Below are 14,946 nucleotides of genomic sequence, written 5' to 3'. Positions count from 1 at the left end.
TGGTAAAAGTTGGAGTTGAAATAAGCCAGGTCGACATTGCTTGGATATAATCTCATCAGGATTGCAATAATGCAATTAGGTCGTGTCGCTTCTCAGCTAATGTTAACGACTGCTGTCATTAAAAAAAGGCAAGGATGCAAACAAGTTTTCTTTTGTCTAGGAATTCTAATCAACTTTTTTATAACTGCCAATAAAGAGGTTAAAATAAAAAATATGCTTAATCTCATAAATTTACATTTAATCTTATTAATTTTTCATACCACTTGCCCAACTATCCACATGTGTGCATTTTTTTGAAGAAACTATACATTGTACTCAATCGATTGAAATTTAATCAATTATTAATCGAAATAATTTAAGCTGACTTATAAGTGAATAAAAAATTGATCATAAGGAGAACGTTTTCATTTTAAGGAAAATTTGAAATATGTTCGAGATTATTTATTGTGTTCAAGTTGAAAGCGTTCCAACAGACTGACCTTACTCTACTTTAGACTAGTAACTGAGTGACAACTCAAAAAATGGACTCCTTTTTTTGGACATCCATTCATAGATGCACGTTAAAAAAATTTATGAAGCTACTTTTACATTGAGAAAGTATTTTCACCGAAAATAAAGTAAAGCAGGTAAAAGTTACCACAAATGTGACAATGCCAAATCAATTATTGTAGTCATTTTTCAACAGTTTTCAACAGAGGTTGATTTTTTTTCATAAATTGATTGCCTATGAAAATTTAATAATTTGACTATGAAAATAAATCCAATGGGAATAGGCCATTTTGCACCTGTTCTCAAGACTGGTCTAATGAAATTGTTTGCTTGCTCGTGCATACTGAACGGTTGATATGAAAAAAGCTGCAGAAGCAATCAAGGCGAGTAAGTGAGTGCCTTTTGTAAGGCTTACTGTTCTGCAAAGGTCGCTGCTACTATCTGCTAGACATCTATGTACAACAATGTATCAAAAAGAGGAACATGGTTTACAAAAGAGAACCAAGACCAACATTTTGTCCGTCTACGACGATAAGACAAACAATAAGAATACCGGGAAGGGCAATATTTAGTTAACCTTTGTATTCACAGTCACTGTCAGGTCGGTCCTCAGTTTCTCACTGCAAATCTGTTGACGCCATACTGACCCAGACGACAAGCATCTCATTTTTATAAATAGCCAATAATAAGTCCAGTATCATATTAAAAGTTACATTTTTCACGCCTCTTCATCACCATCACTACCACTTTATACGTTGTTGGCTTTTTTAAGCAATTGAAATTTTGGATCACCTGCAAAAGGAAGTGTCTCAATTAGAAGAATCAGCAAAAGCGAAAAATACTCCATCTGACAACAATCCATATCCGTCGACAGTTGAATTTTGCTTTATTCGATCCTTGCTTACGGAAACTCGAAATCAATGTTGCTTACTGGTAAGTATGACAATTTATGGTTAAAATTTGTCGATTAAAAAAGTATTTATATGCCCATTTATTTCAAGTTTATTAAATTTTTAAAATGCAATTAAATTTTCATATCTTATTCATATTTGTATTACAAAAGTTCTTTATTGCTGTATCATGACAATGATATTACTAGTAGTAGTAGTAGTAGTAGTAATGCATTAATTTGGATGCAGTTATATCAGTATTGCCCTCATTTTGAATTTCCTTGTGAATTCACATCAACTGTGCAAATAGCATAGCTATATTTATTTATCAATGACAGCAAAAATTTGCTTAAAACAACTGCACCAGATTCACTTTTAGCTAGCTTTAAGCTGATATTCAAATTCTTCATTTACCACATTTTTACCACTTGGACATTATTTAAAATTGTGATCAAATTGAATTATATCAAATCTAGTTTGCTTTCTAAAAGCACATTGAAACTATAGTTTTACAAAACAGTCTTGACATACTTTCATGCACAGTATAAATAATTGGTGACAGTAGATTGTTGGCACTTTCATGTAAATTACAATATTCGTATTCGTTGCACATTTTAGCTAGCTTGCTACAACATAATTCAACTAGCGATGATTATCATTAAATCATCCCCGAGTTATTTATTATGCAATTCAAATTATTTATTTATTTTCACTTCGAGAGAGCTCAAATATGATTCAATATGAATAAATTTACTAACAGGCAAATGTGAACATGTGCAAGCATCGTATTTTTGTCAGATTCTTTTGTCCAATAGTGTGTTTGGAAATATTTTAATTTTTTTTCTTCAAATGTGAACGTTTGAATTACAGAAATTTCTGTTCGATTAATGACAATGTGAAGGTGGCAATGAAAAATGTTCAAAATATTTAGTGGGGAAAAAATGTTAGCTGCTATGAAAATGAGTTTTCATTGAATTCCATTGTTCAGCAGGTGATTAATTATTTTTGTGAAGCATCCAATTCGAAAATTAACAATATGACAAATATTGAACAAAGTCTAAAGGAAGTAGTGTAGTTAGTGTCCGCGGGCGTGTGTTGTAGTTAAAAGGTTTGCAAATTTTCAATAAACACTTTGACACGCTTTCATGTCGATGACAATCATTGTAGGTGGAATTTTTCAAAGCTCACCTAATAATGTCTACTGATGATGATGACGATGACGATGATGACATGGGCAATTAAAATGAACTACTACTATTGAGAATAAGAATATTTGAAATGTGAAGTTTTTTTTATATTTCATTATAATAATAAAATCAAAGATGTATTGTTTTATTTGACAAGAAAAAAACAAAAAAATGCAGAATCATTTCAAGGGGTTCAGTTTCTTTTTTCATACTTTCTGCATTACCAAGCTGACAATCTTGGGCAGCATGTGATTTGTTCAAATGGAAAGCAAAGAAATAAAAAGAACAATGCGCATGCACATCTGCTACACAAAGCTGTCGACACAATCAAGACTAGCGTCCTCACTATTTTTTGCTTTCCAACTCGAAATCATTCGGTGTAAAATTCATGTCTTCCATATGAATAAATCGACATCACGGTCATAATTTGATATTATTTTTTAAAATTATATTTATTTGCAATTTTTAATTTTTTTATACAATTTGCTGTGAATGTTCATAACGTATGTTTAAAAATAACTCGTTAGTTTTCTTTAAAAGCATCTTATGTTTCATAAGCTGATCATATATTTCAATCGACTACAAAGCTGTCAATTTACATTTGTACATTCATATTTCAAATGTGTTAGTTTTAAATTTCATAATAGCTATTCATGAGAATTATAATATAATACGTGTGTAATGAATGAAGTGTCGAGTTCAGTTTGAAAATTTTTCATTTCACAAATCACATTATGCAGTAGATTAATCAATTTGGCAATTCTAAATTATTTATTTCTATTTTGAATATGTTCAATGGAGTTAAATTTTAAGCCAAGCGTTGAGTTATTTTAAAATATCATTACTAAATATGCCAATAATTCTTATCTTCTTTGAATTTATAACTAATTTTTAAATATCTTCAAACAATATGTCATATGTTGCACTTTACATTATATTAAAGGAGAAAATTGTTACTGCTCATATGGGTGATTTTCTTGAAAATGAACACGTTATATTTTCGTTAAAGCATCTATGCAAATGGCTTTCACAAATGATATGCATGGATTGGGGAAAATTATTTTGGAAAACAATTCTATCGAACAATGAAATTTTCATTGGTTAGATTTTTTTTCCATGCAATTAAATCAAATTTATTGTACAATATTGTTATGTAGTTGTTGTATTTAGTGAAGACGAAAGCGAAAGCTTGAGAAATAGCAAGCCAACGCATTGCTATTGAACAAATGTAAACAACATATAGCTCTATTGACACGCAGCAAAAATTCCTCACTACAGTTGCTCACACATATCTCGCTGTTTTCTTTTCCTCTTCACACTATAACACATGTGCATTTTCTTATGCTATTTTTTCCTGAATAATAATTAATATTATAAAATTGCGAATTATGGCGTGTATTTTTTAAAACAGATTTGAAGTATTTTTTCTTTTTTGTTTTTTTTTGTTTCCCACATGCCCTGATCATTGTTCATTTTTATTTTTCTGTTTCTGTGGAATGCACTTTTCAACAAATTTTCTTTTTTTTGCTATTTTTTTTCATCACATCTTTCTTTTGAAAGTGAACAAAAAAAATATTATCACGTTTCAAAAAATCAAGCATTCAGAATTTTCTTTTTTTTCCTACTATTTTCAATCTGCAATATATATATACATCGAGAGAGAAAGAGAGAAACATGCGCATAGTGTTGACATCTCTTATCATCAGCTGTATAGTGGAAACAGTTTAAAAATATTTAAATGACGCGAAAAATGGGACGTGCTGTAAAAGTAGCTGTTGAAAGAAAAGAAACATTTTATATGTTGGCGTTTTTCTTGTGTGTGCGTGTGTGTGACTGACTCATCGACAGAACCGGCGCCGAATAAGATTTACGATCAACAGATTAGCCGTGGTGGTGAGCTGTCATTGTCATTTCAAGAACAACTGTCTCTGCATAATGAATAGTTAATTCATCAGCTATGAAAAGCCATAACGTGCACTTACGGCAAACCTTCTTTTCCTGACCAAGTTGCTTTTCGTTCTTTTCCTTTGCTTTCCCTCTCCCTCCCCCCCCCTCCCCCTCTCTCTCTCTCTCTTTCTCGCTTTTTCTTCCGTCGACATCTTTTCTATTAGCTTTTTATTCGATTTTCAAAGTCACGCGGTCAACAGCAGTAGGCGGCGTTTTGACCTAGAAGGATCAGTAGCATTGACGGCCATTTGTTACCGTTAGTATAGCATGCGCGAAGAAGCGGAGACGTTTCAACGGCGTTTGACAAATAAGCAAAAGATACTTTTGCATAGGCAGCGCAGCTGACAGATAACTTAAGCAGCCGCTCTTGCAATAGCTTGGCGCCGTCATATAATCGAGGAGGAGATGTGCCATGATGGTCAGTCGGATGCTTGAAGGCTAGATAAAAGAAATGCCGTGGCTGAACAGAAGCTATAGGAAAGCGTCAAACGTTTGCAATGGCAGCAACAGCGGACGCGAGTTCGTCTCGAAATTTTGCCTGCTGTTTCGACTGCAACTGCATTTGCTGTTTCTTTTTAAACTACACCACACTCAGCTTAACTAGTGTTGCTCAAATAGTGACTACTCGTTTACTACTAATAAGCATGCTTTTTCTCTGATCGGCGAGCTTAAAGGTCTAGTTTCAGAAGTTCAGACATCGGCTATAAGAATACACCTTTTTGTTTTGATCTTTGCTTGCTTGCTTATTTTAAAATGCCGTCGTGTTGACGGGCAAAAAAGTTCAGACGCTCATCCATCTGAACAAATCCGTCCTAACCAAATGCAGCACAATGTTCATTGATTGAACCCATTTAGGCTAGCGACAATTATCTCTTCAATACTCATCTAAATCGAGAAATCAATCGATGTCATAATCAGTTGAACTCATTGCGAAAAGAAGTCGCTTTTGCCAAACGTCGCGTGGACGATTTGGAAGAAAGTATGATGATCAGCGATTCACCTCCAGAATCAGACATGAATTCACAGGGTAAGTGTTTTTCTTTTCATCTATACTGCTCAATATGAGCATTGATGGAAGGTGATTGTTTTTCTTTTTTCTTTTTTTTTGATTAATTAGTTAGTTATCTGTTTTCAACTCAGTAGTTGCAGGCTACCCCTCTCCCCCACCACCCCTTCCCCCATTTTCGATGTATCTCTTCTTCACCGCACTGCACAGCATAGTTAAAATCATCTTGCCAGGGTCATTGTAAGTTTGGCACTTTTTGAAATAACAAAGAGGGGAAAAAAACGAAAAGAAGGAACAAGCTTTCTTTTCACAAATATATATATTGTGTGTTCTACATTTGATGTCTTTCTTTTTTCGACAATCGACACCTACGATGAACTTGTCCACAGGGGGGGGGTGCGTTAATCCTTCCTGTTCATGCTGTGAGAAGGCACATTTTTCGTCCGCCAAGTGACTGAAATTATCACTTCACATGTTCAGTTTTATTCAAACAACACCTACACACAGAGAGAGAGAGAACGAGAGAGATTTATTTCTAAGTCATCAATAGCTATCATTGGAGACGCAAATTTTGAAAACCGGTGGTCATCGTTACTGCGGACTTTACTTTCGCATTACTACTCTGAATGATATTTTTAATATGCGATTGCTGTTTCAGCTTCAATCAAGCAGAAAAAAAACGTTTTCTTCTTCTCGTAGGTCAAATTTAAATGCAATTCATTATTTATTTTATTTATTACAAATGAGCAGCACTAGCAGCGGCAATATTTATTACTGATCACATCGATAATGGAAGAGATGAACTTGAACAACTTTCTCTCTTTCTCTCTCAGAATCTCAGAATGATTAAAATTTAAGATTTTCTCATTTTTTGTATTTTTCTCTCATTATTGTGGAAAATGATGATAAAAGCTGTTCGCTTTTCAATTTCCTTTGTTAACTGCAAATTTTGACAAGTCTGATTACAAATAAGATAAATTTAGAGCTTAGCTTTTAATGATAAACTTGCTTTTTCATTGATCGTATTTACTGAACAACTTTTAGTTTAGTTAAATTGTTTAAAAAGAGTGCTTTTCTTGCTTGCTTGCTTGCTTGCTGCTTTAGAATTTATTGTTTAATTGTGTGGGTGTATTGAAGCTGGCGCAATTGTTTCCTATGACTGAGAGTAAAAATTGCAACACGTATGACTCATTACTGAGATTATTGAACAAATTGTATTGCATTTGATAATTTTATTTTACAAAAATTTCTGAATAAAAAAAAAGAAATAAAAATTAGCAAATAAAAACATTTCATCTATAACATTGTATCAAGTGATACGTATGTTGTCGAGAGAAGTTGGTAGTAAATTGAATATAGGAATAAATGCTTGGTAGTTGTTGTTGTTGTTGTCGACAACGGTGTTCTGTTTGGCCCAAATTGTTCCTGAGTCACCATCGTCTCTGCATAAGGCAGGCATACAATGCCTGTCACATCCGCTTGCTTTTTGCTGACGGACTGAAAACAAATGCTCAAGGTCGTACTAGATTATTAGGATTGGAAAAACTTATATTGCACTGATTGATCATTTCTTGAACCTATTTCAATCACTGAACCGTGACCAGTCTCAACATAATAAGAAAGAAGGTATAAATTTGAAGATTTGATTTTCATAAGAAATGATGCCATATCTATCAAAAGCTGTCATTTTGTAAAAATTAATAATAATTTTATAATGACGAAAAACGAGCAATGTTTAATGATAAATAGTTGGATGAAAGAAAAATGTATATATATAAGTCAGAATTCGTACATCAACCGTCTCTCATTTATTAATTTGTTTGAGCATTGTTGAGCAGCTTTTTGAAATTTAAGAGAGAAAATTGGAAACAAAATATTCGTTTGCTATTTCAGAACACGAATTGGAAAGAAAAATTTATTGCCTGTGTGATGAAAATGCTCATTTAAAAGCTGAACTGAGACTTTTACAAAGGCAAATATTTTTGCTTAAAAAAGAAGGCAATTTAATGAATTCAACAGAAACAGCAGCAACAACGGCAACAGCAACAGCAACAGCAGCAGCAGCAGCAGCAGCAGATGACATTTGTCGATTGAAAAGCAGTATAAATCCAAATGAACAAATTTGTGCAAACATTGCTGAATTGCAACACGAATTGTTACAAGCTAGAGAAGCTCTTTTTGGTATTCAAATAAATAAATTCCACTGCGTGAATGTGTAAATGTCATTTTTTCAAAAATTTTTAATTTTAGCAACACAAGCCGATCAGAAAAGGTTGAGACACGAAAAAGCAGAATTGTTCAATCAAATGAAAGAGCTTTGCGACGCTTTGGAAAAAAAGGAAAGTCATATTAAAGAGTTTGTTCGCACTTTGGAACAAAGAGTACAAGAAAGTGACATGCAAACAAAGCAGGTATGCATGTTATAGACGGGGTGGGGATAGGGTTTCGATTTTTTTTCAAAATTTATTTATATGCATTTTTTATCACTTGCATTTCACAATCAACATTATTCTTCACTATGCTGCTATTTTTTTTTATCAATCAGGATTAGGTGCTTTGACGTGGGATTGCGTTGTTTTTCAAATTCAAATATAACAAAAAATCTGACAATTTTTAAGCTAGAACAAATATTCACATTTAATTTAAAAATTTGAAAATAGAAATTTTAATGTTGAAATTTCAGTTCTTGTTTCTGCGGCTTTTTACATGTATTTTATTATTCTGCTTTGCAAAGAAAGTTTTTTTTTGGAAACTTTTACCGGGATTATTATTGTATTGACATGTTTTTTCTCTTCAAATTATTGCCCGAGTAGTAAGTAGTGGCTGATAACTTTTATCAAAGTTAAATTTGATTGAACAATTAATTTTGCTATCAAGCATCAATAAATAGATACTATTGAAATATTAAAATTTAGCATGACATATTTTGCAAATGTGATTGTTTGTTGACTGAATTGTTGATTGGAGCATTTGTTAAATCAAAACGACTTGCATTAAGATTTGAAAATTTTATTCATTATTACAATAATAAATTTGATTTTCATTGTCTTCTTATTCAGAGTATGAAAAATTTTCACTACTGTTTTGCTGATTTGTGTTGAATTTTTAAAAATGGATGCTCAAATTTAGCATTTGTTGATCGAAGAATTAGTCACATTTATTTGTTCATTGTTCAGTGATGCAACGTTCAACAATGACGTGTATTTAATAATATAATTTTGTTAACATTTTCCAGCTATTGTGGGAAAAGCAAAAGCTGGAAGCGGAATATAGCAAAGCAACGGAACAATTGTCGAAAGCTAATCAGCAGCTCAGTGCTCAAAAGCAAGACTTGACTAAAGAGCAGCAAGAAAATTCCAGGCTTCAGGCCAGCTTAAAAGAAGTATATGATAATTTTTTTTTGATTTTCTGTATTTGTAAAACATTTTTTCGTTTAGATGCAGGGTCGATTTTTACTTCTTACCGGCAAAACGGTGTACAACTGCGAAGGGGCGAATTCTGTTTCACTGGGCAGTGTGGCTGTCCAAAGTGATGATGAATCGTCTCCGGTGACTGATTCAGAAGAGCCGCATTTTTTGGCAAACGGTGGCGCATTTTCGCAACATTTGAAATCTAGCTCAGAATCGACATTGAAAGACAGCGGTGCTGCTTTTGAACGAATTCCATTTGCATATTCATTTCGACGATGCCGCAGTCGCAAAGATGCCCACGCTGAAGACAACGGCAACCGGCTTTCCAAATTGCTGCACTTTGCGAAAAGCAAAGCGAAAGTTTGCGAATCGTTAGATTCTTTTTCCGGTAAAATAGTTGTTACGCGTGAAGTAGGATTTTTCTTTTTTTTTAATACAATTTGTTGAAATCCTCTCAGAGCATGATCCCATTACACAAGAATTGAATTTGGCCGAAAGGGCCGATTACTTGCTGAGAGCGAGAAGCATGCCGTTGAGCCAGTGGAAGTTGGCTCACATCACTGCATGGTTGAGACTGGAAATGGGCATGATTCATTATGTGAAAGCGTTTGAGTCAAATGTGAAAAGTGGTAAAGCTCTTGCTGAACTTTCCGATTTCGAAATGGAAAACACTCTTGGTATTGCGAACCCGATGCACAAGAAAAAATTACGTTTAGCCTTGGATGAATATCGTGTGCCTTCTTTATGGTAATAAGAATTTTTTTTTATTTCTCGCATTGCATCAAGTGAATTTATTTGTGAAGCATTTTTGTTTGTAAAAATAGCATTTTATATGTTGCACACATGTTTGTTGAAACGTTTGCAAAAATTTTTCCAACATAACATTACCCCAGGGATTCATAAAGATATTTGGAAAACAGATTTTTTCGATAAAATTAATCGATTTTCCAATGTAAAGGATCATAAAGAGGATCTGTTTTATTTGTTACAGAAATGCGATTCAGTAGCTAGGCGAAATTGAATTACACCAAAAGAAGTTATATTTGAAATTGTGCTCAGTGGTTGGTCAGCCGCTGCTTTAGCATTTGTATTAGATATTCATCTACTAATGATGCTGTAATAGAGATAGCGCTGAAATGGTATTGTGAAATTAAGCCACGTTGAAATGTTATTCAATTAGATGGTGATATTAAGTGACATTATTGTCGGTCAAGCTGAAACAAATCAGTCAGTAAATGAAGCTTCAATTCAATGCTTCTTCACCTTCTGTCATTCAATTACCCACTACCATTGTTAACGTCACAGCTGTTGAGTTTTTTTTTACAAAAGACAAAAAATTGGATATTCATTTTGTGTAAATTAATGTGCTGTTGTTTGCTTATTTCAGCAAGTATCCGTGTATAAAAGAGATGACTCACCATTACATTGGAAATACTTTCTTGCCATCGATTGGACTGCCTCAGTATTCAAACTTATTTTTGAATAATCTCGTAGATGGCCGTGTGTTGAACGCTTTGCAGAAGAAGCATCTTGTAAAGCATCTTTCAGTAACCAAGCGCTTACACCAGGCAGCCATATTAGCAGGCATTGAAACATTACGGATGACACAATTTGATGTCAAGGTAAAAATATTATGCATGCACAGCAGAGCTTTTTCTAAAAGTAAACTATTGCATATTTAAATTATTAATGTGGAATATTATTAATTTATGGATAATTTTATGCATAACTGCACTTGTATTATTTTAATGTTTAATTTATGTATAAATGTGTAGTATTTTGTTTCACGTAGTTGTTGACGAAAAATCGCTCTGAAAGCGTCAATCAAGACAGCCATTTACTGTGGTGGACTAACGAACGTGTAATCAAATGGGTTCAGCAGATTGATTTGGCAGAATATGCAGATAACTTACGTCAGTCAGGAGTGCACGGTGCGTTGTTCATTCTCGACTCTTCTTTCGGCTTTACTCAATTTGCCGAAGTGCTTCGTATTCCCAGTTCCAAGCAGATGCCAAGACGTCATTTGCAGTTGAAATTTTCAGCTCTTGTTGCAGCGGAAAAGTACAAATTTGTCATAATTAATCATTAATTTTGCATATTGCATGCACTTGCTGTCCACACTGCGCTAAATACGCTTTTATGAACAGCATCTTAATTTTTGTTTCATTAATAATGCTAACTTCGACTTGTTGAATGTTTTTAAAGCAGAAAAAGAAACTATAATTTTTCTTTAAACTAAATATAATAATAATAATAATTATTTTTTTTAATAGTATTATTCAATTTACTACACAATATGATGTTCGGTGAGCCAATGAGAATCTTTGTTTCTATTCAAGGGTTCGTTTGTTGTCATTGTACAGAAACTGCGAATCGCCTAGTGCCAAGTTGCAAAGCGTAATCAGTGAATTTGCAAACGATAAATCAAACGGAACTCGTCATCAGTCAGTGAAAGTACGATCTTTAAAAATTTTGCCGTTATTTATTTATTTATTTTTCGATTCGCCTCTTCTCGTTGATGATTGGTATGGTTGTAATTTTAAAACACAATTTTTAGAATTCATTCGTGAAAGTGTTCGGTTTGTACGGTAGACGGTCGACAAGTGATGCCAGAATTGGGCACAAAATTTCAACCGATTTAAGCTGGCTAGGTGGTTCTGAATTGAACAGAGCACGACAGTGGGCACAGTCTACAGGTACACTGTCGTCGGTGACCAGCGATTTGGGAAGTTCCATTGAACGTTCCAAACACATGAAGGCAATCCTGAGTACACCACAAGTGCTTGCGCACGCTCCAATGACAGGATTCATCAGTGTGCAAAGTGGTGAATCTGCTGAACGTTCCAGCCAGAGTTGTTTGTCGCCCGTTGAGGATGAATTTTCCAAAAGTCGCTTCGTGAGATTGAGAAAGAAAAAATCGTTCAACGTCAGCTCTAGACCGCATTCGATGGGCGATTTCTGCTCGCCAACGCGCAGCCGTTTTATCGAACGTCTGTCCGGTGGAGCAGTACCGTTGGCGCTGAGACTTAAGAATTGGTTGTCGTCCGAACGGTTGCACGGCTCTGACCATTTACCGGAACCAGAGCGTGTCGAACGAGTTATGGGTCCAATTGCTGAATATGACTGTGAATTGACCGGTGTGGAAGAAAAGACCACAAGCGACAGCGCATTTTCTTCGTCTGGTTCCAGTTCCAAGCAGTCGAATCGTTGTTGCAGTCGAGAACGGATCGACTACATTCTAGGACCATTGGAACGTCCACGTTCACTTGCGTTGCCCGGCGAATGCGCCCTCCCGCTTCGTCGTTATCCTCATGAAACGAACCTGTGAACGTTGAACTTTTCCTACTCAACTGCATTTCTCAAAATGCATTCAACCTACAATCCATCCACTCTTGAAATTTTCATAAATCACTTCACCAGCCCAAACCCTCGCGCAACTGCTTCGAATGAGTCATCAACCAACACGGTCGTGTATTATTTTTTTGTATGTGCATATCATGTGTCCAATTTTTTGCAAAAAATATATGCATATCTCATCAGCATCTGCTATTTTACATAAATAAAAAGAAGAAAAAGCGAGAAATGATGAAAAGCTCTGTCGTCTCGAATAAATTTTCTCAAAAAATTTCCATTCTCGAGAAAACTTTCTTTCCCAAATAATGACAAATCGATCGGAGAACTACTGCAAAGCTTGTTCAGACATTCGCAATTCAACTCTGAAATTATCATTTTAACAGGTATAAAAAACAAATATAAAATTTAAAAAAGCATACTTTTAGACGAAAATCGCTCCATGCTTATCAGAAACTACGGCCTATTGTGAAATAATTTTATGAATATTGCAAGCAACTGTGTGCCGATTATAGGTATGAAAAGTTTCAATAACCCTCAATCGATGCTTTTTTGAGAAATTTGATAAATTTGCAGGTTAGAGCATTTGAAATTTATAGAATAAAAAGACTGGCATATTGCACGAAAATAGCTGTCTAATGTGATCTCTTGATCTCTGAAATGTGTGTGGAAAGTAAATTAAAATTCAGTAGACAAACGCATTTAATTTTGAAAGTTCCTGTTGCATAAATGAAAATCAGGAACAATTCTTATTAAAATACAGTTCTTTTTTCGGTGGAAAACATTGATAACTTCGCAACAAAAATTAAAGACATTGTTCAGTATGCACATTTATTTTACTTTTAATTTTTATTCCTTTTTATTTCGACTTTGTTAAATTCCTATATTAAGTTTCACTTTTTTGTGTATATCTCAAGAAATCCGCAATCGCCAGCCGTCCAGATATGTTTATAATAGTTAGGGAATAATTTTGTACCGATAAAAATCAATTTCTTTAATTTTTGTTGAAAAACATTTTTCTCGAAAATTGCAAAATTTCGTGGGCTAGAGACTTGGTTGCTTTTGCGAAAATCAACGAAAAATTCGTTTTCAAATTTTTGACTTTTTTTCATTGTTACAGCTTCATATTGATAGAAAAAATGTTTTTTTGGAGATTGTGACCATAAACTGCCGGTTAGTTGTGGAATAGATGGGCTCTAAACTTGAGGTACTGCCTATTTTAATGCTTAGGGAAGTCGCCCATCAGTAACTGTTTTAAACGGAAGCAGAGATTGTCAATTTCTGCACATGAGACATTTTTGATATCGAACTTATGAGATTTCTACCATTTTACCGCTTTTTTTGAATTTCTGAAATTATAACTGTTAAGTAATCATTAATTGCATCGAATCAAAACGAAAGCGTTGTAACTGTTTACTTTGCTGAAAAGTAAACATTTCATTGCATCCAATCCCGTTTACCGTCTTTTTCAATTATTAAAGTCATGATATATGGCACATTTGTGAATATTTGAAATTAATTTCGTTAAGCAACAACGATGCAATGGCGATTTGCATAATTACTATAATATGTAGTCGCCCAGAGTTGAAATTCATTACAAAAGCTATAAAATTAAATAAATTCACAATTTATGTTACATTATTGGGCTCATGCATGGTATTTGTTCGAAACTTTAGAGAAATTCACCAGTATCCACAGTGGACATTATTCCGAACATCTCAGAAACTACATCGTATTGTTAAATAATTTTGTGTTAAGAGCAAACAGTTTTGTGCCAGTTAAAGGTATGTAAATTATGAAAACCCGAAATCAATAATTTTTTTGAGAAATTTGATAAAGCTGCCGATTTCAGCACTTGGAATTTTTATTATAAAATGACTGACATATTGCACGAAAATAACTTCCAAATCGGATAATTGTGTACAATTCTTATCTCTAAATTGCAGCCAATCAAAAACTTCTCCGAACAAAGAATTTTAATTTAAAAATTTTTGGTATTTAAATGAAAAGCAGGAACAACCCTTGTTAAATGAATTCCTTTTTATAGGTAAAACAATGATAGATTTGTTATAAAAATCAACGAAGCCAAACCATTTGCTTATTTGTTTCACATTTCATTTTCGTTCCTTTTTATTTGGACTTTGTTAAAATCCTGTATAAAGTTTTACTTTTTTGCATATGTATGCTTGCATATTTTGTATTTCATATATGCTAAATTATGAAAAATTAATAGGTTCTGGAAGGTTCCCCGCCCAAACAAAACGCGGTACGTGGCCAAAAAAAAAAGCCCCCAAAAGGTTGCCCCGGGGCCCTATCTTTTAAAACCCCAGGAACCCCCCCCCCCCCTGGGAAATCCCCCTGAAAAAAGTTCCCAGAAGGGGTTGAAATTTTGGGAAAAAAAAAAAAATTTTTTCCCCTTTTAAAGGGGGGGAATTCCCTTGAAAAATGGGGTTGGCCCGGGGGAAAATTTTTTGGGGGGTTTGGGGGAAAACCCAATTTTTCCTTTCTTTTTTGGGGCCCTTTTGGGAAAAAAATTTTAAAAAAAAATTTTTTTTCCCAACGGTTTTTTTAAAACGGCCCAAAAAACCCCCCCCCTTTTTTTTTTTTTTTTCCCCCGGGGGTTTTTTCCTTTTTTTCCCCCCCCCTAAAAAAAAAAAAATTTTTTT

The 14,946-nt window shown here is 34.0% G+C and overlaps 2 protein-coding genes across 2 annotated transcripts; both read left to right on the top strand.

Annotated features, from left to right (window-relative positions):
- Positions 1 to 845: 845 nt before the first annotated feature.
- Tsp_07947 (conserved hypothetical protein) lies at positions 846 to 2,818 on the top strand. The gene is made up of 3 exons (XM_003373301.1): positions 846 to 876; positions 1,262 to 1,422; positions 2,744 to 2,818. The coding sequence occupies exons 1-3, from the start codon at positions 846 to 848 to the stop codon at positions 2,816 to 2,818; spliced, it is 267 nt and encodes an 88-aa protein (XP_003373349.1).
- A 658-nt stretch (positions 2,819 to 3,476) lies between these two features.
- Positions 3,477 to 12,257, top strand: Tsp_07946 (putative SAM domain protein). Its single transcript, XM_003373300.1, has 10 exons — positions 3,477 to 3,666; positions 5,409 to 5,540; positions 7,770 to 7,930; positions 8,755 to 8,901; positions 8,957 to 9,317; positions 9,388 to 9,676; positions 10,317 to 10,551; positions 10,722 to 10,990; positions 11,293 to 11,383; positions 11,487 to 12,257. Exons 1-10 carry the CDS (start codon positions 3,477 to 3,479, stop codon positions 12,255 to 12,257), a joined length of 2,646 nt encoding a protein of 881 aa, XP_003373348.1.
- The last annotated feature ends 2,689 nt before the right edge of the window (positions 12,258 to 14,946 follow it).

The sequence above is a fragment of the Trichinella spiralis genome (genome assembly GCF_000181795.1).
Source record: "Trichinella spiralis strain ISS 195 chromosome Unknown Scfld6, whole genome shotgun sequence".
Lineage (NCBI taxonomy): Eukaryota > Metazoa > Nematoda > Enoplea > Trichinellida > Trichinellidae > Trichinella > Trichinella spiralis.
Note: the sequence above shows the minus strand (reverse complement) of the source record. Positions and strands in the feature narration are given on the sequence as shown.

Coding starts and splice junctions, on each gene's coding strand:
- Tsp_07947 (XM_003373301.1), top strand. CDS start 846: ATGAAAAAAGCTGCAGAAGCAATCAAGGCGA. Junction 877..1,261: donor TGCAGAAGCAATCAAGGCGA/GTAAGTGAGTGC, acceptor GGCTTTTTTAAG/CAATTGAAATTTTGGATCAC. Junction 1,423..2,743: donor GAAATCAATGTTGCTTACTG/GTAAGTATGACA, acceptor AAAAAAATGCAG/AATCATTTCAAGGGGTTCAG.
- Tsp_07946 (XM_003373300.1), top strand. CDS start 3,477: ATGTCATATGTTGCACTTTACATTATATTAAAGGAGAAAATTGTTACT. Junction 7,931..8,754: donor GTGACATGCAAACAAAGCAG/GTATGCATGTTA, acceptor AACATTTTCCAG/CTATTGTGGGAAAAGCAAAA. Junction 9,677..10,316: donor TATCGTGTGCCTTCTTTATG/GTAATAAGAATT, acceptor TGCTTATTTCAG/CAAGTATCCGTGTATAAAAG.